This window comes from Oncorhynchus nerka, linkage group LG3 (genome assembly GCF_034236695.1).
Source record: "Oncorhynchus nerka isolate Pitt River linkage group LG3, Oner_Uvic_2.0, whole genome shotgun sequence".
Lineage (NCBI taxonomy): Eukaryota > Metazoa > Chordata > Actinopteri > Salmoniformes > Salmonidae > Oncorhynchus > Oncorhynchus nerka.
In genome coordinates, this window is record NC_088398.1 from 15787216 (window position 1) to 15813782 (window position 26567).

At 40.1% G+C, this 26567-nt stretch overlaps 1 protein-coding gene across 1 annotated transcript in view; it reads left to right on the plus strand.

The window, feature by feature from the left end:
• Positions 1-717: 717 nt before the first annotated feature.
• LOC115106092 (epithelial discoidin domain-containing receptor 1-like) overlaps positions 718-26567 on the plus strand; it is a 56485-nt gene continuing 30635 nt past the window's right edge. Inside the window, 7 exon segments of the mRNA XM_065008824.1 lie at positions 718-873; positions 15062-15164; positions 18321-18396; positions 21327-21479; positions 21718-21865; positions 24044-24146; positions 24874-25060. Of these exon segments, the coding sequence (XP_064864896.1) occupies positions 774-873; positions 15062-15164; positions 18321-18396; positions 21327-21479; positions 21718-21865; positions 24044-24146; positions 24874-25060 (870 nt within the window). The 5' untranslated portion in view covers positions 718-773.

Below are 26567 nucleotides of genomic sequence, written 5' to 3' on the forward strand. Positions count from 1 at the left end.
TCTAACTACTACAGCACCCTATCAGGCCCCAGTCTAACTACTACAGCACCCTATCAGGCCCCAGTCTAACTACTACAGCACCCTATCAGGCCCCAGTCTAACTACTACAGCACCCTATCAGGCCCCAGTCTAACTACTACAGCACTTGAGGAGGAGTTTGTAATAAAGGAGTTGGAAATGACATGATTGACATTTTGAATGCTGAAGGACTATGTACTGCTGGCTAGGCTAATTACACCACCTTCGATTGTTCATTGTGCAACAACAACATATCAAAACAAAGCTAATGTTCTCTGTGCTGTGGTGCCACTGGTCTGTTTTGTTGGATTTTGTGGTGTTGAATTGAGTTATTTTGTTGTGTTATATTGTATTGTGTTGTGTCATATTGTCTTGTATTATATTGTGTTGTGTTGTATTATATTGTGTCATGTTGTGTTGTATTATATTGCTTACATTTTGAGTTTCTCTCCAATGAGTCTATGGTGTCTGGTTACACGTACACAGGGCTGACAGACAGGGATTCATAAATCACAGAGGAAGCTACTGTATCTACTAGACTGGACCTGACATTTAGACAGAAACCCATCCACACGGATTATCACCCCTCTCTCTCATTCTTCCTACTCTCTCGTATTCTGTCTTTCATGATACAAAATAAATGATTCATGCATTTTGAAATCTTCTAATCCTTCCTCTCTCTCTATCCCTCTGTTAGGTATGCCTGTGGTTGTCAGCGCGTCTCCGGACAGGTAACCGGGTGTGTTGCTGGTGCCATGGCAACGCCAGAGCTGCGGCTGTTTCCTGTCATTGTGGTTACCGTCATCCTGGTGGCGTTGTCGGCTGCGGATGACCACGACTGGCACTTTAAACCAGGTGAGAGGTCAAAGGTCAGATGTCAGACAGGAAGTGACTGCTTAAGGTCAAGGTCAAATCAGATCCCCAGAATATGATTGGTCATTATTGTTGAAGAGTTTGGGTTCTCAATAACTTACCTAGTTAAAGCCAAGGGAGGTCATAGACGGACTAGGGATTGATGATCGTTGACCAATCGGCCAGGTTTAATACAATTGGAGTCACAACAAGGGAAAAAGCTATAATCAGAACAGATGTGTTTTACCTTCCATTCAAGATCTCACAGGCACCTCCTCAGAAATGTCAGACAATTCCATCTCGGCCTTACCCATTGCCTTGTCCTCCTCCTCCATCCCTCGCCCTCTCTGCCCCTTTCTTGTCTACACTCTCCTCACATTCTTGAATGTGTGACTTACGTCTGTCCATCCGCTATCAGCAGCCGATCCTGTTTCAGGTCCATGTCTCCCAGGCAGCCATGTGTAAAAGGAGAGAGATGGTAGCAGGGAGAATGAGCCTTGGGTATTCAGCCTCACTAATGTACAGGCCGCTCATCACCTGTCAATCATACAAAGAGAGAGAGAGGAGGGAGGGGAGGAGAGGGATAGAGATAGAGTAGAGAAAATGAAACTCCACAAGGTGAAACCAGAGCTGCCACCTCCAGGGTAGAAGCAGACAGTAAATTATCTGTCTCCCGCACACACACATGCATGCACAGGTTTGTGTCATCTGATTTGATCCATATGGTTATTATTTCCACACCGTTGCTGCGGTAATGCAACAAGTCTTTTATAGGAGGAAATAGCCCATTAGTACCAGGATATGAACTGATATGAAGAATAAATAAAGGAAGGGAAACACCCAGCATGTGTGTGAAAGGGGGAGAAAGAGAGATGGAGCGTGGGAAGAAAGCCAATGGAGACAGAGAGGGCAATGACAGAGAGGGACTAAAAAGAGAGAAGGGGAGGCCTGGAGAGAGAGTTTTATTGGCAGCTAGGTAATGATGTAATGAAACAGGCCTGTCCGTGTGGGGGTGTAGGGGGTAGGTGTGTGTGTGTCTCAGAGGTTTTATCTTCCAACCCCACATTCCTATCCACTGACTCACTGACAGCAACTGAGTTAGAACTTCCCCACTTATCACCCCCCATGCCCTCATATCACTGACAGCATCATTATCACCCCCTCATGCCCTCATATCACTGACAGCATCATTATCACCCCCTCATGACCTCATATCACTGACAGCATCATTATCACCCCCCCATGCCCTCATATCACTGACAGCATCATTATCACCCCCCATATCACTGACAGCATCATTATCACCCCCTCATGCCCTCATATCACTGACAGCATCATTATCACCCCCATGCCCTCATATCACTGACAGCATCATTATCACCCCCCATATCACTGACAGCATCATTATCACCCCCTCATGCCCTCATATCCCTGACAGCATCATTATCACCCCCTCATGCCCTCATATCACTGACAGCATCATTATCACCCCCTCATGCCCTCATATCACTGACAGCATCATTATCACGTCCCCATATCACTGACAGAATCAGTTATCAACGTCCCCATATCAATGACAGTATCAGTTATCCACGTCCCCATATCAATGACAGTATCAGTTATCCACGTCCCCATATCAATGACAGAATCAGTTATCCACGTCCCCATATCAATGACAGTATCAGTTATCCACACACCATATCAATGACAGTATCAGTTATCCACGTCCCCATATCAATGACAGAATCAGTTATCCACGTCCCCATATCAATGACAGTATCAGTTATCCACGTCCCCATATCAATGACAGTATCAGTTATCCACGTCCCCATATCAATGACAGTATCAGTTATCCACATCCCCATATCAATGACAGTATCAGTTATCCACGTCCCCATATCAATGACAGTATCAGTTATCCACGTCCCCATATCAATGACAGAATCAGTTATCCACGTCCCCATATCAATGACAGAATCAGTTATCCACATCCCCATATCAATGACAGAATCAGTTATCCACGCCAGCATATCAATGACAGAATCAGTTATCCACGTCCCCATATCAATGACAGAATCAGTTATCCACGCCAGCATATCAATGACAGAATCAGTTATCCACGTCCCCATATCAATGACAGAATCAGTTATCCACGCCAGCATATCAATGACAGAATCAGTTATCCACGTCCCCATATCAATGACAGTATCAGTTATCCACATCCCCATATCAATGACAGTATTAGTTATCCACGTCCCCATATCAATGACAGAATCAGTTATCCACGCCAGCATATCAATGACAGTATCAGTTATCCACGTCCCCATATCAATGACAGAATCAGTTATCCACGTCCCCATATCAATGACAGTATCAGTTATCCACGTCCCCATATCAATGACAGTATCAGTTATCCACGTCCCCATATCAATGACAGAATCAGTTATCCACATCCCCATATCAATGACAGAATCAGTTATCCACGCCAGCATATCAATGACAGAATCAGTTATCCACGTCCCCATATCAATGACAGAATCAGTTATCCACGCCAGCATATCAATGACAGAATCAGTTATCCACGTCCCCATATCAATGACAGAATCAGTTATCCACGCCAGCATATCAATGACAGAATCAGTTATCCACGTCCCCATATCAATGACAGAATCAGTTATCCACGCCAGCATATCAATGACAGAATCAGTTATCCACGTCCCCATATCAATGACAGAATCAGTTATCCACGTCCCCATATCAATGACAGAATCAGTTATCCACGTCCCCATATCAATGACAGAATCAGTTATCCACGTCCCCATATCAATGACAGAATCAGTTATCCACATCCCCATATCAATGACAGAATCAGTTATCCACGCCAGCATATCAATGACAGAATCAGTTATCCACGTCCCCATATCAATGACAGAATCAGTTATCCACGTCCCCATATCAATGACAGAATCAGTTATCCACACACCATATCAATGACAGTATCAGTTATCCACGTCCCCATATCAATGACAGTATCAGTTATCCACGTCCCCATATCAATGACAGTATCAGTTATCCACGCCAGCATATCAATGACAGAATCAGTTATCCACGTCCCCATATCAATGACAGTATCAGTTATCCACGCACCATATCAATGACAGTATCAGTTATCCACGTCCCCATATCAATGACAGTATCAGTTATCCACGCCAGCATATCAATGACAGAATCAGTTATCCACGTCCCCATATCAATGACAGAATCAGTTATCCACGTCCCCATATCAATGACAGAATCAGTTATCCACATCCCCATATCAATGACAGAATCAGTTATCCACATCCCCATATCAATGACAGAATCAGTTATCCACATCCCCATATCAATGACAGTATCAGTTATCCACATCCCCATATCAATGACAGTATCAGTTATCCACGTCCCCATATCAATGACAGTATCAGTTATCCACGCACCATATCAATGACAGAATCAGTTATCCACGTCCCCATATCAATGACAGAATCAGTTATCCACGTCCCCATATCAATGACAGAATCAGTTATCCACATCCCCATATCAATGACAGAATCCGTTATCCACGCCAGCATATCAATGACAGAATCAGTTATCCACGTCCACATATCAATGACAGAATCAGTTATCCACATCCCCATATCAATGACAGAATCCGTTATCCACGCCAGCATATCAATGACAGAATCAGTTATCCACATCCCCATATCAATGACAGTATCAGTTATCCACGCCAGCATATCAATGACAGAATCAGTTATCCACGTCCCCATATCAATGACAGAATCAGTTATCCACGCCAGCATATCAATGACAGAATCAGTTATCCACGTCCCCATATCAATGACAGAATCAGTTATCCACGCCAGCATATCAATGACAGAATCAGTTATCCACGTCCCCATATCAATGACAGAATCAGTTATCCACGCCAGCATATCAATGACAGTATCAGTTATCCACGCCAGCATATCAATGACAGAATCAGTTATCCACGCACCATATCAATGACAGTATCAGTTATCCACGTCCCCATATCAATGACAGAATCAGTTATCCACGTCCCCATATCAATGACAGAATCAGTTATCCACGTCCCCATATCAATGACAGCATCCATAACAATAACTGAGTTATACCCCCCCCCCACTAGCATCACCCCTTTATCGCATCTCATTTTCCATCACCCCCCCACACCCCCTTCCTTTCATTCACTGTGAAGACTGGTTCTCTGCCCTCTATTTGGTCATGTCTGGCCCTCTAGTTAAGTCATGGCAGATAGTTAAGTCATTTGATAATGCCTGGTTGATATATGCCTGTAGGACTGTTGTCGGGGCTGATATTTTCCCCGGGCAGAGTAGAGCTGTCCATTTAATCTGGTTAACTGTCTGCCCTATGTCCTCCTTATCCCCTCTTTCACTATCCTCTCCACTTCCACCTTCTCCTCTTCTTTCTCCTCCCCTCCCCCTCCTCATGCCCCTCTCCCTTCTCTTTCTCCTTCCCCTCCTCCTCTTTTTACTCCTGTATTCACCTCACCTCATCTGCCTGTTAAAGTGAAAACTATGGAGAATGATACCTCTTCAGGGTTATAAACTAACAGAAGGTTATCTGTTTGTAATGACCTTGGCAGCTCCTATTCTTCACTATTCATCCTATTAGATTATTAATTAACATTGACTCTACGTGTTTCTTCCTGAGTGACTAGAAGAGAAATAAGAGGTGACAAGGACATTATTGGATGAGCTCCCCTACGCAGTGTGATGATGTGTCCCAAATGGCACCCTATTCCCTATGGAATGTATTGCTTTTGACCAGAACCTTGGAGTAGGGTGCCTTGTAGGAAAGATAGGAAATATAGAGAAGGAAAGATAGGGAATATAGACAAGGAAAGATCGGAGATTGAGATTACTTAATGCTGCGTGACCAATGACTGGCTCCAACAATGACATGTACAGGTGTAGGATCACCCTGTTGTTGCAGGACATTTCGCAAACTTGTAGTGTGTTCGACTTGATTTGCCTTCACAAAAATGTCCATTGATTTTAATCCACACAATAATGAACATTTCCTGTTGCTGCAGGATTATTTTCCTGCTGGGAGAAACAGGTCAAATTAAGATCCTTTTAGCTATAATGTTACTCCTGATGTATGATAGTACAATGTATGATAGTAGAATGTGTATGATAGTAAAATTTATGATAGTAGAATGTGTATGATAGTAAAATGTATGATAGTTGAATGTGTATGATAGTACAATGTATGATAGTAGAATATGTATGATAGTAGAATATGTATGATAGTTCAATGTGTATGATAGTACAATGTATGATAGTAGAAAATGTATGATTGTAGAATGTGTATGATAGTAGAATGTATATGATAGTAGAATGTATATGATAGTACAATGTATGATAGTAGAATATGTATGATAGTATAATATGTATGATAGTACAATGTGTATTGTAGTACAATGTGTATGATAGTAGAATGTGTATGATAGTAGAATGTATGATAGTACAATGTATGATAGTAGAATATGTATGATAGTTCAATGTGTATGATAGTACAATGTATAATAGTCGAATGTGTATGATAGTATAATATGTATGATAGTACAATGTGTATTGTAGTACAATGTGTATGATAGTAGAATGTGTATGATAGTAGAATGTATGATAGTACAATGTGTGTGATAGTACAATGTGTATGATAGTACAATGTATGGTTGTAGAATATGTATGATAGTACAATATGTATGATAGTAGAATGTGTATGATAGTACAATGTGTATGATAGTAGAATGTGTATGATAGTAGAATGTATATGATAGTAAAATGTGTATGATAGTAGAATGTATATGATAGTAAAATGTGTATGATAGTAGGATGTGTATGATAGTAGAATGTGTATGATAGTACAATGTATGAGAGTAGAATGTGTACGAGAGTAGAATGTATGATAGTACAATGTGTATGATAGTACAATGTGTTTGATAGTAGAATGTGTATGATAGTAGAATGTGTATGATAGTAGAATATGTATGATAGTACAATGTGTATGATAGTACAATGTATGATAGTAAAATATGTAGAATATGTATGATAATACAATGTGTATGATAGTAGAATATGTATGATAGTACAATATGTATGATAGTAGAATGTGTATGATAGTAGAATGTATATGATAGTAGAATGTGTATGATAGTAGAATGTATATGATAGTAAAATGTGTATGATAGTAAAATGTGTATGATAGTAGAATGTGTATGATAGTACAATGTATGATAGTTCAATGTGTATGAGAGTACAATGTATAATAGTCGAATGTGTATGATAGTATAATATGTATGATAGTACAATGTGTATTGTAGTACAATGTGTGTGATAGTACAATGTGTATGATAGTACAATGTATGGTTGTAGAATATGTATGATAGTACAATATGTATGATAGTAGAATGTGTATGATAGTACAATGTGTATGATAGTACAATGTGTACGATAGTAGAATGTATATGATAGTAAAATGTGTATGATAGTAGAATGTATATGATAGTAAAATGTGTATGATAGTAGGATGTGTATGGTAGTACAATGTATGAGAGTAGAATGTGTACGAGAGTAGAATGTATATGATAGTAGAATGTGTATGATAGTAGAATGTATATGATAGTAAAATGTGTATGATAGTAGAATGTGTATGATAGTACAATGTATGAAAGTAGAATGTGTATTAGAGTAGAATGTATATGATAGTACAATGTGTTTGATAGTAGAATGTATGATAGTAAAATATGTAGAATATGTATGATAATACAATGTGTATGATAGTAGAATATGTATGATAGTACAATGTTTATGATAGTACAATGTGTACGATAGTACAATGTTTATGATAGTACAATGCGTACGATAGTAGAATGTGTATGATAGTAAAATGTGTATGATAGTAGAATGTGTATGATAGTAGAATGTATATGATAGTAAAATGTGTATGATAGTAGAATGTGTATGATAGTAGAATGTGTATGATAGTAGAATATGTATGATAGTACAATGTATGAGAGTAGAATGTGTATGAGAGTAGAATGTATATGATAGTAAAATGTGTATGATAGTACAATGTATGAGAGTAGAATGTGTATGAGAGTAGAATGTATATGATAGTAAAATGTGTATGATAGTAGAATGTGTATGATAGTAGAATGTGTGAGAGTAGAATGTATATTATAGTAGAATGTGTTTGATAGTAGAATGTGCATGATAGTAGAATGTGTATGATAGTAGAATATATATGATAGTACAATATGTATGATAGTACAAGGTGTATGATAATAGAATGTATATGATAGTACAATGTGTACGATAGTAGAATGTGTATGATAGTACAATGTTTATGATAGTAGAATGTATATGATAGTACAATGCGTACGATAGTAGAATGTGTATGATAGTAGAATGTGTATGATAGTACAATGTTTATGATAGTAGAATGTATATGATAGTACAATGCGTATGATAGTAGAATGTGTGTGATAGTAGAATGTGTGTGATAGTAGAATGTGTATGATAGTACAGTCTGTATGATAGTAGAATGTATATGATAGTACAATGTATAATAGTCGAATGTGTATGATAGTACAATGTATGATAGTAGAATGTGTATGATAGTACAATGTGTTTGACATTAGAATGTGTATGATAGTACAATGTGTATGATAGTACAATGTGTATGATAGTAGAATGTATATGATAGTAAAATGTGTATGATAGTAGAATGTGTACGATAGTAGAATGTGTATGATAGTACAATGTATGATAGTACAATGTGTATGATAGTACAATGTGTATTATAGTAAAATGTGTATGATAGTAGAATGTGTGTGATAGTACAATGTATGATAGTAGAATATGTATGATAGTTCAATGTGTATGAGAGTAGAATGTATATGATAGTAGAATGTGTATGATAGTAGAATGCGTATGATAGTACAATGTATGAAAGTAGAATGTGTATTAGAGTAGAATGTATATGATAGTACAATGTGTTTGATAGTAGAATGTATGATAGTAAAATATGTAGAATATGTATGATAATACAATGTGTATGATAGTAGAATATGTATGATAGTACAATGTGTATGATAGTACAATGTTTATGATAGTAGAATGTATATGATAGTACAATGCGTACGATAGTAGAATGTGTATGATAGTAAAATGTGTATGATAGTAGAATGTGTATGAGAGTAGAATGTGTATGATAGTACAATGTTTATGATAGTAGAATGTATATGATAGTACAATGCGTACGATAGTAGAATGTGTATGATAGTAAAATGTGTATGATAGTACAATGTATGAGAGTAGAATGTGTATGAGAGTAGAATGTATATGATAGTAAAATGTGTATGATAGTACAATGTATGAGAGTAGAATGTGTATGAGAGTAGAATGTATATGATAGTAAAATGTGTATGATAGTAGAATGTGTATGATAGTAGAATGTGTATGATAGTACAATGTATGAGAGTAGAATGTATATGATAGTAGAATGTGTATGATAGTACAATGTGTTTGATAGTAGAATGTGCATGATAGTAGAATGTGTATGATAGTAAAATATATATGATAGTACATTATGTATGATAGTACAAGGTGTATGATAATAGAATGTATATGATAGTACAATGTGTACGATAGTAGAATGTGTATGATAGTACAATGTATGATAGTAGAATATGTATGATAGTACAATGTGTTTGACATTAGAATGTGTATGATAGTACAATGTGTATGATAGTACAATGTGTATGATAGTAGAATGTATATGATAGTAGAATGTGTATGATAGTAGAATGTGTATGATAGTACAATTTGTATGATAGTACAATGTGTATTATAGTACAATGTGTTTGATAGTAGAATGTGTTTGATAGTAGAATGTGTGTGAGTAGAATGTGTGTTTAGAATGTGTATGATAGTAGAATGTGTATGATAGTAGAATGTGTATGATAGTACAATGTATGATAGTAGAATATGGATGATAGTACAATATGTATGATAGTAAAATGTGTATTATAGTAGAATGTGTATGAGTGTAGAATGTGTATGATAGTAGAATGTATACGATAGTAACATGTGTATGATAGTAGAATGTGTTTGATAGTAGAATGTGTTTGATAGTAGAATGTGTGTGAGTAGAATGTGTATGATAGTAGAATGTGTATGATAATACAATGTGTATGATAGTACAATGTATGATAGTAGAATATGGATGATAGTACAATATGTATGATAGTAAAATGTGTATTATAGTAGAATGTGTATGAGTGTAGAATGTGTATGATAGTAGAATGTATACGATAGTAACATGTGTATGATAGTAGAACGTGTATGATAGTAACATGTGTATGATAGTAGGATGTGTATGATAGTAGAATGCGTATGATAGTAGAATGTGTATGAGTGTAGAATGTGTTTGATAGTAGAATGCGTATGATAGTAGAATGTGTATGAGTGTAGAATGTGTATGATAGTAGAATGTGTATGAGTGTAGAATGTGTATGATAGTAGAATGTGTATGAGTGTAGAATGTGTTTGATAGTAGAATGTGTATGCTAGTAGAATGTGTATGAGTGTAGAATGTGTATGATAGTAGAATGTGTATGAGTGTAGAATGTGTATGATAGTAGAATGTGTATGAGTGTAGAATGTGTTTGATAGTAGAATGTGTATGAGTGTAGAATGTGTATGATAGTAGAATGTGTATGAGTGTAGAATGTGTATGATAGTAGAATGTGTATGAGTGTAGAATGTGTATGATAGTAGAATGTGTATGAGTGTAGAATGTGTTTGATAGTAGAATGTGTATGCTAGTAGAATGTGTATGAGTGTAGAATGTGTATGATAGTAGAATGTGTATGAGTGTAGAATGTGTTTGATAGTAGAATGCGTATGATAGTAGAATGTGTATGATAGTAGAATGTGTATGATAGTAGAATGTGTATGAGTGTAGAATGTGTATGATAGTAGAATGTATACGATAGTAACATGTGTATGATAGTAGAACGTGTATGATAGTAACATGTGTATGATAGTAGGATGTGTATGATAGTAGAATGCGTATGATAGTAGAATGTGTATGAGTGTAGAATGTGTTTGATAGTAGAATGCGTATGATAGTAGAATGTGTATGAGTGTAGAATGTGTATGATAGTAGAATGTGTATGAGTGTAGAATGTGTATGATAGTAGAATGTGTTTGATAGTAGAATGTGTATGCTAGTAGAATGTGTATGAGTGTAGAATGTGTATGATAGTAGAATGTGTATGAGTGTAGAATGTGTATGATAGTAGAATGTGTATGAGTGTAGAATGTGTTTGATAGTAGAATGTGTATGAGTGTAGAATGTGTATGATAGTAGAATGTGTATGAGTGTAGAATGTGTATGATAGTAGAATGTGTATGAGTGTAGAATGTGTATGATAGTAGAATGTGTATGAGTGTAGAATGTGTTTGATAGTAGAATGTGTATGCTAGTAGAATGTGTATGAGTGTAGAATGTGTATGATAGTAGAATGTGTATGAGTGTAGAATGTGTTTGATAGTAGAATGCGTATGATAGTAGAATGTGTATGATAGTAGAATGTGTATGATAGTACATTGTATGGTGGTAGAATGTGTATGATAGTAGAATATGTATGATAGTACAATGTGTATGATAGTACAATGTGTATGATATTAGAATGTATGATAGTACAATGTGTATGATAGTACAATGTGTATGATAGTACAATGTGTATGATATTAGAATGTATGATAGTACAATGTGTATGATAGTACAATGTGTATGATAGTACAATGTGTATGATAGTACAATGTGTATGATAGTACAATGTGTATGATAGTACAATGTGTATGATATTAGAATGTATGATAGTACAATGTGTATGATAGTACAATGTGTATGATAGTACAATGTGTATGATATTAGAATGTATGATAGTACAATGTGTATGATATTAGAATGTATGATAGTACAATGTGTATGATATTAGAATGTGTATGAGATTAGAATGTATGATAGTACAATGTGTATGATAGTAGAATGTGTATGATAGTACAATGTGTATGATTGTACAATGTATGATTGTAGAATGTGTATGATTGTAGAATGTGTATGATAGTAGAATGTATATGATAGTAACATGTGTATGATAGTAGAATGTGTATGATAGTAGAATGTGTATGATAGTATAATGTGTATGATAGTAGAATGTGTATGATAGTAGAATGTGTATGATAGTACATTGCATGGTGGTAGAATGTGTATGATAGTAGAATATGTATGATAGTAGAATGTGTATGATAGTAGAATGTGTATGATAGTACATTGCATGGTGGTAGAATGTGTATGATAGTAGAATATGTATGATAGTAGAATGTGTATGATAGTAGAATGTGTATGATAGTAGAATGTATATGATAGTAACATGTGTATGATAGTAGAATGTGTATGATAGTATAATGTGTATGATAGTATAATGTGTATGATAGTAGAATGTGTATGAGTGTAGAATGTGTATGATAGTAGAATGTGTATGAGTGTAGAATGTGTTTGATAGTAGAATGTGTATGCTAGTAGAATGTGTATGAGTGTAGAATGTGTATGATAGTAGAATGTGTATGAGTGTAGAATGTGTTTGATAGTAGAATGCGTATGATAGTAGAATGTGTATGATAGTAGAATGTGTATGATAGTAGAATGTGTATGAGTGTAGAATGTGTATGATAGTAGAATGTATACGATAGTAACATGTGTATGATAGTAGAACGTGTATGATAGTAACATGTGTATGATAGTAGGATGTGTATGATAGTAGAATGCGTATGATAGTAGAATGTGTATGAGTGTAGAATGTGTTTGATAGTAGAATGCGTATGATAGTAGAATGTGTATGAGTGTAGAATGTGTATGATAGTAGAATGTGTATGAGTGTAGAATGTGTATGATAGTAGAATGTGTTTGATAGTAGAATGTGTATGCTAGTAGAATGTGTATGAGTGTAGAATGTGTATGATAGTAGAATGTGTATGAGTGTAGAATGTGTATGATAGTAGAATGTGTATGAGTGTAGAATGTGTTTGATAGTAGAATGTGTATGAGTGTAGAATGTGTATGATAGTAGAATGTGTATGAGTGTAGAATGTGTATGATAGTAGAATGTGTATGAGTGTAGAATGTGTATGATAGTAGAATGTGTATGAGTGTAGAATGTGTTTGATAGTAGAATGTGTATGCTAGTAGAATGTGTATGAGTGTAGAATGTGTATGATAGTAGAATGTGTATGAGTGTAGAATGTGTTTGATAGTAGAATGCGTATGATAGTAGAATGTGTATGATAGTAGAATGTGTATGATAGTACATTGTATGGTGGTAGAATGTGTATGATAGTAGAATATGTATGATAGTACAATGTGTATGATAGTACAATGTGTATGATATTAGAATGTATGAGAGTAGAATGTGTATGAGAGTAGAATGTATATGATAGTAAAATGTGTATGATAGTAGAATGTGTATGATAGTAGAATGTGTGAGAGTAGAATGTATATTATAGTAGAATGTGTTTGATAGTAGAATGTGCATGATAGTAGAATGTGTATGATAGTAGAATATATATGATAGTACAATATGTATGATAGTACAAGGTGTATGATAATAGAATGTATATGATAGTAGAATATGTATGATAGTACAATGTGTATGAGTGTAGAATGTGTATGATATTAGAATGTATGATAGTACAATGTGTATGATAGTACAATGTGTATGATAGTACAATGTGTATGATATTAGAATGTATGATAGTACAATGTGTATGATAGTACAATGTGTATGATAGTACAATGTGTATGATAGTACAATGTGTATGATAGTACAATGTGTATGATAGTACAATGTGTATGATATTAGAATGTATGATAGTACAATGTGTATGATAGTACAATGTGTATGATAGTACAATGTGTATGATATTAGAATGTATGATAGTACAATGTGTATGATATTAGAATGTATGATAGTACAATGTGTATGATAGTAGAATGTGTATGATAGTAGAATGTATGATAGTACAATGTGTATGATAGTAGAATGTGTATGATAGTACAATGTGTATGATTGTACAATGTATGATTGTAGAATGTGTATGATTGTAGAATGTGTATGATAGTACAATGTGTATGATAGTACAATGTGTATGATAGTAGAATGTGTATGATAGTACAATGTGTATGATAGTAGAATGTGTATGATAGTAGAATGTGTATGATAGTAGAATGTGTATGATAGTACATTGCATGGTGGTAGAATGTGTATGATAGTAGAATATGTATGATAGTAGAATGTGTATGATAGTAGAATGTGTATGATAGTACATTGCATGGTGGTAGAATGTGTATGATAGTAGAATATGTATGATAGTAGAATGTGTATGATAGTAGAATGTGTATGATAGTAGAATGTATATGATAGTAACATGTGTATGATAGTAGAATGTGTATGATAGTATAATGTGTATGATAGTATAATGTGTATGATAGTAGAATGTGTATGATAGTAGAATGTGTATGATAGTACATTGCATGGTGGTAGAATGTGTATGATAGTAGAATATGTATGATAGTCAATGTGTATGATAGTAGAATGTGTATGATAGTAGAATATGTATGATAGTCAATGTGTATGATAGTAGAATATGTATGATAGTTCAATGTGTATGATAGTACAATGTGTATGATAGTACAATGTGTATGATCGTAGAATGTATGATAGTACAATGTGTATGATAGTACAATGTGTATGATTGTAGAATGTGTATGATAGTAGAATGTGTATGATAGTACAATGTGTATGATAGTATAATGTTCTATTCTATCCTCTACTCTCTGTTTGACAGGCATGATGAATTATGTTACGTAGTCTCTTTCTCATTCTTGTCCCCCCCCCTCTCTCTGTCTGTGTCTCCCTTTCTCTCACACACACACACAAACACTAACACACACACATGGTCCCATGTACACACACACACACACACACACACACACACACACACACACACACACACACACACACACATCCATGCAGCTCAGTGTCGTTATGCCCTGGGGATGGAGGATGGCACCATCCCTGACTCTGACATCACGGCTTCAAGCGCCTGGTCAGACTCTACTGAGGCCAAACACGGCAGGTACGTATGTCGGTGTGTGTGCGTGCCTGCCTGCCTGCACTGCATGTGTTGTGTGTATTATTGCATACCTTCCAAAGGGAAGAAGCCCAGCAGCTGGCCTGTATAGCTCTGTGCCAGCTGTTATTGTAGCTTATCTCTGTTTCTGGTTTCCATGATTCTAATACTCTGTGACCTTTGACATATTTGGGTCCTTTGTACCTCAATGCTTGACTGTGAAGAGTGCAAATAGAGTATTCAAAGTGTGTGTGTGTGTGTGTGTGTGTGTAATTACATTATCTCTATTCATGTCTGGTTCTGGGTCTGTATCTCTCTACCGTTGACTATGTCTGCCATCTGTTGTCACCATGTTTAAATCACACAGGAGAAGACTATTAGATTACAACACAAGACTGTGGCCAGCGTGTCTCTGTATAGCACATTAGGTCATGACATTACATGACCAGCCTGTTAGACACGGCAGATTCACGTGGCCTATGACTCGATATCCACTGTGTGTGTGTGTGTGTGTGTGTGTGTGTGTGTGTGTGTGTGTGTGTGTGTGTGTGTGTGCGCGCGCGTCTTGTGTGTTTCCATGTCTCTCTTAGCCTGCCATGTCTGGGCTGCGTTTGCTGGCTGATTGTCAGTCCATGTGGAGGTGATCAGTCCCAATCCCTTAAAGAGACACCAGAGACAGAGAGAGAGAGAGAGAGATGGGGAAGAGAGTGATATAAAGACAGAAGAATGGGGGAAAAGAGAGAGGATGGGGAATAGAGAGAGAAATAGAGAGGGTGATGGGGAGAGATTGGGGAGGAGAAAGAGAAGAGTGAGAGGGAGGGAGGGAGGGGAGAGATAGATAGTATGAAGGATGGGAGGAGAGAGAGAGAGGTGGAGGGGAGAGATGGATAGTATGAAGGATGGGAGGAGAGAGAGAGAGGTGGAGGGGAGAGATGGATAGTATGAAGGATGGGAGGAGAGAGAGAGGTGGAGGGGAGAGATGGATAATATGAAGGATGGGAGAAGAGAGAGAGCGAGAGGGGAGAGATAGATAATATGAAGGATGGGAGGAGAGAGAGAGGGGGGAGAGATAGATAGTATGAAGGATGGGAGGAGCGAGAGGGAGTGGAGAGTATGAAGGATGGGAGGAGAGAGAGGGAGTGGAGAGAGATAGATAGTATGAAGGATGGGAGGAGCGAGAGGGAGTGGAGAGTATGAAGGATGGGAGGAGAGAGAGGGAGTGGAGAGAGATAGATAGTATGAAGGATGGGAGGAGAGAGAGCGAGAGGGGAGAGATGGATAATATGAAGGATGGGAGAAGAGAGAGAGCGAGAGGGGAGAGATAGATAATATGAAGGATGGGAGGAGAGAGAGAGGGAGGGGAGAGATAGATAGTATGAAGGATGGGAGGAGCGAGAGGGAGTGGAGAGTATGAAGGATGGGAGGAGCGAGAGGGAGTGGAGAGAGATAGATAGTATGAAGGATGGGAGGAGCGAGAGGGAGTGGAGAGAGATAGATAGTATGAAGGATGGGAGGAGAGAGAGCGAGAGGGAGTGGAGAGAGATAGATAGTATGAAGGATGGGAGGAGCGAGAGTGAGTGGAGAGAGATAGATAGTATGAAGGATGGGAGGAGAGGGAGCGAGAGGGAGTGGAGAGATAGATAGATAGTATGAAGGATGGGAGGAGAGAGAGCGAGAGGGAGTGGAGAGATAGATAGATAGTATGAAGGATGGGAGGAGAGAGAGCGAGAGCGAGAGGGAGTGGAGAGATAGATAGTATGAAGGATGGGAGGAGAGAGAGCGAGAGGGAGTGGAGAGATATATAGATAGTATGTAGGAATGGAGGAGAGAGAGAAGAGAGCGAGAATGGAGGGAAAGGGGAAGATAGAGAGGGGGGGCGATTGAGGAGAGAGAAGTAGGGAAAATGGGCGTGCCACTGTGATGGAGGGAGGAGGGGAGATAGAAAGAGGGATGGAACGAGGGAAGGAGGAAGCCTGGTGTGTGATCTTAGGGAGGTGCTCATTGATATTGTCCCAAAGCAGCTGGATGACAGCATGTTAGATGGAGAGAGGGAGGAAGGGAATTTAGAGAGAGAAGGAGGAAAGGAATTTAGAGAGAGAAGGAGGAAAGGCATTTAGAGAGAGAAGGAGGAAAGGAATTTAGAGAGAGAAGGAGGAAAGGAATTTAGAGAGAGAAGGAGGAAAGGAATTTAGAGAGAGAAGGAGGAAAGGAATTTAGAGAGAGAAGGAGGAAAGGAATTTAGAGAGAGAAGGAGGAAAGGACTTTAGAGAGAGAAGGAGGAAAGGCATTTAGAGAGAGAAGGAGGAAAGGATAGAGTACTTGGCTGGTCTCAGAGTGAGAGAGAAAGAGAGAGAGGGAATAGAGAGTGATGAAGGGAAGAGAAGGGGAAGAAGGGAATGGGATAGAAAGACGGGGGGTATAGAGGACTTGGACAGTTTTTCTCGTTTTGCACGGCAGTGATCTGTCATATTAATCATTTTGGCTGATGCAGGATGCAGAGGCCTGGTTTGTCTCTCTCTCTCCCTTCATCCATTCATCCCTCCCTCTATCTCCCCCTTCCCTCCCTCCATCAGTGTCAATGATCTAGTGTTCTGAATGGTAGATTGTGGTGTGCGTGGTCTCGGTTGACCTCAGTGGGATCACCATCAAATGTAGTAAAACTTTATTAGCATTCGATTCAACAATGTAGACAGGAAGAAATGTGCCTTGGTGTTAGGGCTGGTCTTTATATGGTCCAAGTTTGGTTTGCTTTATGTGGTCCAGTTCTCAGTGTGAATTGATCCTAATGCCAGCGACTAAGTGGTTGTACTGTGGTCTGTTTGTGGTGATGGATATTGTGGTCTCTGTAAGAAGTATTTGTGGTTGGGATAGTTTGAATGATAAAGTTATATTCTATCCAGAATGATCTCATTATGGAATCCATAAATTCATAATTCAACAACCCCCCCTCTCTGTCTCTGTTTATGTCTCTCTCTCTCTTTCTCTCTCGCTCATTCTCTCTCGCTCTCCCCTTCTGTCTCTCTCTCTCCTTCTGTCTCTCTCTCTCTCTCTCTCTCCTTCTGTCTCTCTCTCCCCTTCTGTCTCTCTCTCTCATGCTGTCTCTCTGTCTCTGTCTCTCTGTGTCTGTCTCTCTGTGTCTGTCTCTGTCTCTCTGTCTCCCAGGTTGAGTAAAGGAGAGGGAGATGGTGCGTGGTGTCCTGCAGGAGCAGTGTTCCCCAGTGCTTCAGAGTACCTCCAGGTCAGACAGAGTACACAGGCCTACTCCATGGGCTACAACCACACACTGTATGTGTAGGATTCTCTGTTTCCATTGGCTAGAGGTGCAATCATCCTACCAATACTCACATTTCATTGGGTTAGAGTTTGTGTTTTATTTCATCAAGGTAGAAGTTTCCTAGCTTCCCAAGTTTCCCTGTGTTGGAGGTAGAGGGTTAGGATGGTCTTGAGCAGGGGTGTCAAAGTCAAATGGACGGAGGGCCAAATAAAAAAATCAGCTACAAGACGAGGGCCGGACTGTTCGAATGTTCATTGAAAAATTTTTAAATGACGCATATAGTCTAGTGAACCTAATTGAACCTACTGAAAACCTAACAAATATATTACAATATGATCAGATAAATAAAGCAATATTTTCTTATGGCTCTGTCAGTAATCTTTAATTTTCAACAGACACAAAAGACAAATTTCCTTTATATAAATATCCCCATAACATGAACATTAAATGAAAGAAACCGGTATTCAAGGCACCATCAGTAGACTATATTTTCTATTTTAGCAAAAGTGGGCTAAATTTACTTCAAAGAAAAAAACAATAATAGCAATTTTCTATCATCCACTCAACTGAAATATTTTTAAAATATAATTGGATTGAAATACAAAAAAATAAAGTGCAAAAATCTATTAATCAAAAACAACACTTTGTTTAAGGAGAAGTAACATGCAGTGAAAACAAATATTAAATTTTAACTTTTAAACTTGAACTGAGTAAAAACTCTAAATATGTGATTGCACAGTAATGTTCACTTGTTTGAGGTTGAGGGTGATACTTGGTGGTGTCCCATCTTTTCCACAAGTTCATCAATGTTCGGGGTAAGGCTCTGAGCTGAAGAAATCCTCAGAATTGAGTGGAGGTGTTCAGCAGTAAGTCGACTTCTGTGTGATGTTTTGTTCAGGTTCATCAAAGAAAACAGTTGTTCACACAGGTATGTGCTGCCAAACATAGACAACGTTTGAGCAGCCTGGATGCGCAGCTGGGGCATTGTGCCGGGGAGGAAACGGGCGAACTCCGCAGCACCCACTGCCGCATATTTTGCCCTCAGTGCATCATTGCATTGGAGGTCAATCAACTCCATTTGGAGGTTTGGTGGTGAGCTTTCCACGTCAACAGCAAATGGGTTACCGAGCAGTTCCAACCTGCTTTTGTGCTTCAAAGTCAGCAAATCGGCGTCGAAAGTCAGCGGCAAGCATACCTATTTTATCAGCCAACTGTGTGCTCGGGAACGCACTGGTAGAGAGCTTCTCTTTCATGGTCTGGCAGCTGGGAAAGTGGCTCAAATTTTCTTTCCGCATCTGCGTCTCCCACAGAGTCAGTTTGGTTTTAAATGCCTTCACTGTACTGTACATATCAGAGATGACACGATCCCGACCCTGCAGCTGCAAGTTTATTGCATTCAGATGACTCGTAATGTCACACAGAAAAGCCATTTCACACAGAAACATTTCGTCTCGGAGTTGTGTTGTGTCTTTCCCTTTGCTGTCCAAGAACAGACAAATCTCCTCACGAAGCTCAAACATCTTTGAAGCACCTTTCCCTGGCTTAGCCATCGCACCTCTGTGTGATAAGGCAAATCACCATGCTCCGTTTCTAACTCCGTCAGAAATGCCTTGAACTGGCGGTGATTCAAACCTTTGGCTCTGATAAAGTTAACTGTGCGCGTGATGATGCTCATTACATGCTCCATTTTCAAGGCTTTACCGCACAACGCTTCCTGGTGTATGATACAATGATAAGCTGTCAGCTCACCTGTCGCGTTTTCCTCTTGCATCTTTTCCCGTATCTTCGCCACCAGTCCGCTCCTGTGTCCACACATCGCAGGTGCTCCGTCGGTTGTCAAACCCACGAGTTTTTCCCAAGGCAGCTCCATCTCATTTACACATCTTGACACCTCTTCATACAAATCATGCCCCGTAGTTGTGCCATGCATAGGACGTAAAGCCAAAAACTCCTCTGTCACGCTTAGGTTGGAGTCCACTCCGCGGATGAAAATTGACAACTGGGCAATGTCAGAAATGTCGGTGCTCTCATCCACAGCCAAGGAATATGCAATAAAATCTTTTCCCTTTTTCACAAGCTGCTCTTTTAGATTGATGGACAACTGGTCTACTCTCTCGGCAATGGTGTTTCTGCTCAGACTCACATTTAAAAAGAGTTGCCTTTTTCTGGGCAAACTTCGTCACAAACTTTAATCATGCAGTTTTTGATGAAATCCCCCTCCGTAAATGGCCGGGCTGATTTAGCGATCTCTTCTGCCAAAATAAAACTGGCCTTGACAGCAGCCTGGCCTTGTGATTTGGCTTTTGAACAGAGCCTGTCGAGATTTGAGGCCTCGTTTTAATTCCTCTGCCTTTTGTAGCCTTTGTTCCATGTCCATATTCTTGTTTTTGTCCGCGTGTTTCGTTTCATAATGTCGTCTCAGATTATACTCTTTCAGTACCGCCACACTTTCTCCACACAGAAGACACACAGGTTTTCCAGCTACCTTCGTGAACATATACTCCGACTCCCACCTTGTTTGAAACCCCCGGTTCTCAGTATCCACCTTCCGTTTTGCCATTTTTGATGGGTATCTGAAAGTTAATTTTACTGTGATGCTGACGACTGCTGTGCCAATAAATATTGAAATGAAGCAGCCTACTGCTCGGTGCGTCACCTTTGCATTGTGGGAAATGTAGTATTGGTGCGTGTAAAAGATCTGCGGGCTGCCGGCTTGCTGCGGGCCGGTTCTAATAATAAATCAAGATCATCCCAGGGGCCGTAAAAAACCTTCTTGCGGGCCGGATGTGGCCCGCGGGCCTTGACTCTGACATATGTGGTCTTGAGGGTCAGAGCACTACATTACAACTGACCTTGGATCAGTGACTAGAGACGTCTTGTTCTCTGTCTTCCAGGTGGACCTGCGCTCGCTGCACTTCCTGGCTCTGGTGGGTACCCAGGGTCGCCATGCCGACGGGCACGGCCGGGAGTTTGCCCGCAGCTACCGGCTCCGTTACTCCCGAGACGGACGCACCTGGATCACCTGGAAGGACCGCTGGGGGCAGGAGGTAAAGACAAGTGTGTGTGTGTGTTTTATCTATCTAATGTATCTCTCTCCCCTTGGCTCTACTTCTCTGACATCATTTCTGTCTTATGCTAAACTTTTATTCAGCCACCCACTCACGACATACTTGAATCTCACTAGTTTTAGTTTTCACATCTAATTGCTTAATTATGCTATTCATGGTTATTCAATGGGTCTCCATGCTACTCTTGACTGTCGTTCTCCCCCCCCTCATCTACCAGGTGGTGTCTGGGAATGAGAACACCTATGATGTGGTTCTGAAGGACCTGGGTCCACCCATTGTTGCCCGCCATGTCCGCTTCTACCCCCTGGCAGACCGGGTCATGAGCGTCTGTCTACGAGTTGAGCTCTATGGCTGTCTGTGGAACGGTGAGTCACAGTCTGTGTGCGCGCGTGTGTGTGTGCGTGTGTGTGTGTGCGTGTGTGTGTGTGTGTGTGTGTGTGTGTGTGTGTGTGTGTGTGTGTGTGTGTGTGTGTGTGTGTGTGTGTGTGTGTGTGTGTAGGTCTGTGTGTCTGTCTGTTTGGTAGTTGGGAAACGTGTGTGGATGGGTTCTGCATGTGTGTGGGTCTAGAGCAGATTAATTAATACACTCTTAGAAAAAAGGATCTGGATAGAACCAAAAAGGGTTATATTGCTTGCTTCATATACGGCACTATATACTGTAGAACCCTTTTGTAGGGTTCTTTGATCAGAACCCCAGGGGTTCTTCTTCACTGAACCAAAATTGGTTCCACATAGAAGCCTTGAATTCCATATAGGGTTCTATATAGAACCTTTAGGGAGGCCATATATGAAGCAAGCATAGAACCATTTTTGGATCTATCCAGAACCATTTTTTCTAAGAGTGTAAAGTGGATACAGACAGACATTGAAAAGAAGTCCTTTGGAAGATCACAGCAAAGCGGACATCACTCTGTGTCTACTCATATCTCTGCTGTCTGCACTACAGACACTTAGGGGGATGGCCAACGACCATCCCTAGATTTATTTGCTGTGTGTGTGTGTGCATGTGTGTGCGTGTGTGTGTGAGTGTGTGCATGCTTTTGTGTGTGTCGCCTTGAATTTACAGTCTGTTTGCTATATTTGGTAAATGTGTGTAATAAGGCTGATTATGTGTCTTCAAGCACGTATTTCTGCAGAGATGGAGTTCACTCACCATGACGTTTAATTTACTGTCTGGTTTGGCCTGAGATGAAACCATCTAGTTTTACCACAGATAAGAGACACTACAGCACAGAGGATGATAGATGGTATGTTCCGTGCTCACAGAGCACCAGTGAATTACACTGTGTTTATGGGTGGGTCACGTCTCCTCTCTGTCCTCCTCTCTTCACACAATGGCTGGCTGACTGGCTGTAAATCAAGCCTCGTGCTGAGCCTTAATGCCTCTGGATGCATCCCAAATGGCACTAGCTATTCCCTGAACACGGCTCTGGTCAAAGGTAGTGCACTGTATAGGGAATAGGGTGTCATTTAAGACTCAACCTCTGTGTGTCTGGGGATAGACTGACTATCTTCCTGGAATGATTGTCTGTTAGAGAGGTTTCTGTCTCTGGAACCACTAACACTATAACATGCAGATTCACAGAAATGGCAGACACATTTCCCGGCACACATTCCTGTTCCATCATCACGTTTTACATTGTGGCGGGGAACGGGTATGCTATGTGGTTTGTTTATTGTGCAAGACCCCAATGGGACTGAGCCCATGTCCCCCACACACACTGACACACATGTACAGACACGCACACACGTCCGCACACGCACACACAAACACACACACTCTGCGCCTCTGTAAAAGCTGTGTTTATTATGGATGTGAGTGCTGAAGGTGAAAGTAGTTACAGTGAGTGACTTCAGACCTGTGTTAGGAGAACATGCTGATTAGCCATACAGGCTGACTGGGGGGAGAGAGAGTCTAATGTTTCACTGGAGAGATGTCTGCTCTGCCTGTGTGTTTCTCATCTCCTGAACACAGGCTTAACCAACGTATGTAGTTCATGTGTAGCTGACCAGGCGATGGTAAAGATGATATATGTTGTATCTTATTAAAGTGTATATTATTAATGTAGTCTCTCTCTATATACTTCCCCCCTCTCTCTCTCTTTCTTTCTCACTCTCTCTCCCTCTCCCCCTCCCCTCTCTCCCCCTCTCTCTATTTTTCTTTCTCTCCCCCTCTCTCTATTTTTCTTTCTCTCTCTCTTTCTTTCTCTCTCTCTCTCTCTTTCTTTCTTTCTCACTCTCTCTCCCCCTCCCCTCTCTCCCCCTCTCTCTATTTTTCTTTCTCTCTCTCTTTTCTTTCTCTCTCTCTCTCTTTCTTTCTCACTCTCTCTCCCTCTCCCCCTCCCCTCTCTCCCCCTCTCTATATTTTTCTTTCTCTCTCTCTCTCTTTCTTTCTCACTCTCTCTCCCTCTCCCCCTCCCCTCTCTCCCCCTCTCTATATTTTTCTTTCTCTCTCTCTCTCTTTCTTTTTCACCCTCTCCCTCTCTCTTTCTTTCTCTCTCTCTCTCTCTTTGTCTCTCTCCCTCTATCTGTCTCTCTCTCAGATGGCCTGTTGATGTACACAGCTCCAGTGGGTCATGTGATGCACCTGTCTGGCTCACCTGTGTACCTCAACGATTCCACCTACGATGGCAGCATAGAGTCAGGGTAAGCATCATCCTCCTCTCTCAGCTCTGTGGGTATTGGCTGGCTACTTGAGATTGGTCTTCGTCCTCCATTGGCTTTAGTAGGGTCCCACACAAATGCAACTTTTCCCAGGTTGTCACTGTAAAAGAGAATGTGTTCTCAGACAACCTACTTGGTAAAATATGATGAATATATTAAGGACTCCTGGACTCATCCCATCTGTTAGTAGTTAACAGGGCCTTAGTGAGCCGCAGTCAGCCAAATGGCTTTAGTCTGTCATACACACACACGAAACAACTCCTCTACCCAATGTTTATTTTCTCTGTCCACTTAATCGAATAAGAATGAAATGATCTGGAGTAAAGATCTTTATTTGCTGAGGGAGTTGTACTCTGTTTCCAGACTGTATTGTCCAGGGATGGGGGGAAAGTAGGGAGGTTATATTCACATATGCCTTTTTAATGGGGCACAACTGTTTTCATAGCGGATGAGCTAACGGTTTTGATGCAACCCAGACCTATATACAGCAGATGTGTGTGTATGTGTGTGTGTGTGTGTGTGTGTGTGTGTGTGTGTGTGTGTGTGTGTGTGTGTGTGTGTGTGTGTGTGTGTGAAAGGGTGTGTGAGAAAGGGTGTGTGAATGTCTCTGTGTGTCACATGTACAATGTATGACTGTGTATGCCTTGGCATGTGTACAGTATATGTATAACTGTGTAATAATGTGTGTGTACTGTATGTATGTGTTTAGGGTTCAGTTCGGAGGCCTGGGCCAGCTGTTTGACGGTGTGTTAGGAGGGAATGACTTCACAGAGACCAAGGAGCTGAGGGTGTGGGCGGGGTATGACTACTTGGGCTGGAGCAGAGAGGCTCTGGGGCAGGGCAGCGTTGACATCGAGTTCCACTTCGAAAAGACACGCAGCTTCCACACCATGCAGGTAAGAGGATGTGTGTGTGTGAGCAGAGGGAGGGAGGCTGTGTGTGTGAGGGGAGGGAGGGAGGGAGGGTGTGTGTGAGGGGAGGGAGGGAGGGTGTGAAGGGAGGGAGGGAGGGTGTGTGTGTGAGGGGAGGGAGGGAGAGTGTGTGTGTGAGAGAGGAGGGAGGGAGGGAGGGAACCTGTGTGTGTGAGGGGAGGGAGGGTGTGTGTGTGAGGGGAGGGAGGGAGGGTGTGTGTGTGAGAGGAGGAGGGAGGGTGTGTTTGTGAGGAGAGGGAGGGAGAGTGTGAGGGAAGGGAGGGGGTCTGTGTGTGTGAGGAGAGGGAGGGAGGGTGTGTGTGTGTGAGGGGAGGGAGGGAGGGAGGGAGGGAGGCTGTGTGTGTGAGGGGAGGGAGGGAGGGTGTGTGTGTGAGGAGAGGGAGGGAGGGAGGGTATGTGTGTGAGGGGAGGGATGGAGGGTGTGTGTGAGGGGAGGGAGGGTGTGTGTGTGAGGGGAGGGAGGGAGAATGTGTGTGTGTGTCCCTTATGCCTATGTGTGTTTCTGTCTTTAAATCCAAAAATCCCTCCTAAAATCCTTGGCTCAAACTGTCCAATACATCTCTATTAAACCTTCAAGTGATCCATTATACAATAATGTTGCACAACATTACACAACACATAATAACTGTTGTCACATCACTTTATCTCTCTTTATCATCTTGTGACTAGCCAGTAGCACATTGTCTTTAATTACCCTCTCAGTCCCACCATCATATTAGCTTTTCGTTTTCCTGTTGTTTAACATTGTTTGTCTGTTGTCTGGTCTCTGGGGGCCATTAGGTTGTATCCCTGGCTGAATGTGTGGTTTGATGGTTTCTTTATGGTGAAATGTTGTGTTGTTATGTTGGAAGATTTTGGATGTGAAGCAACCCAGTTTAATATGTGAACCCAGTTTAATGTCCTGTTGTTTTCTCTTCGGGAATGGAGTCAGTCTAGAATGTTGGTTAGGCCTGGGATTGGAGATTTGCCCACAATAAAAACACATATTATTAAATCCAATAAAACTTTAATGAAATTGTATTTAAAACCACACCACACTTTAAAACAATAAAATGAATGAGATAAAAGAAAACAAGCAGGAAGAATGAAAGAAATGAGTAAAGAAACCATATTGACCAGTTTGACTAGATACAAACGATGAGTGATCTGTTTTGAACTTTTCAGGGTTACTCATTAGTTCCCCCATGCTCTGCCGTTAACGATGGGAATTCTTGAACTATCCCAGTGTTTTCCCAGTCCTCTCGGAATGCTGCACCTAAGCTATCTAAAGCTTTCTATCGCTATCGCTGTTTTTCCTGCTTTTTTCCAATGTGTTATCTCAGAAAACATAGAACAGAGAATAGCACACAGTTCACATAAATAACTGCAGGAACCTGAACCTGACATGTCTGTGTTCCCTAAAGGGAGATATGTTCTCTAACCTGGTTCTAGGACGCTCTCGCAGGAGAGGAATGTGTTACGTTACCTAGAT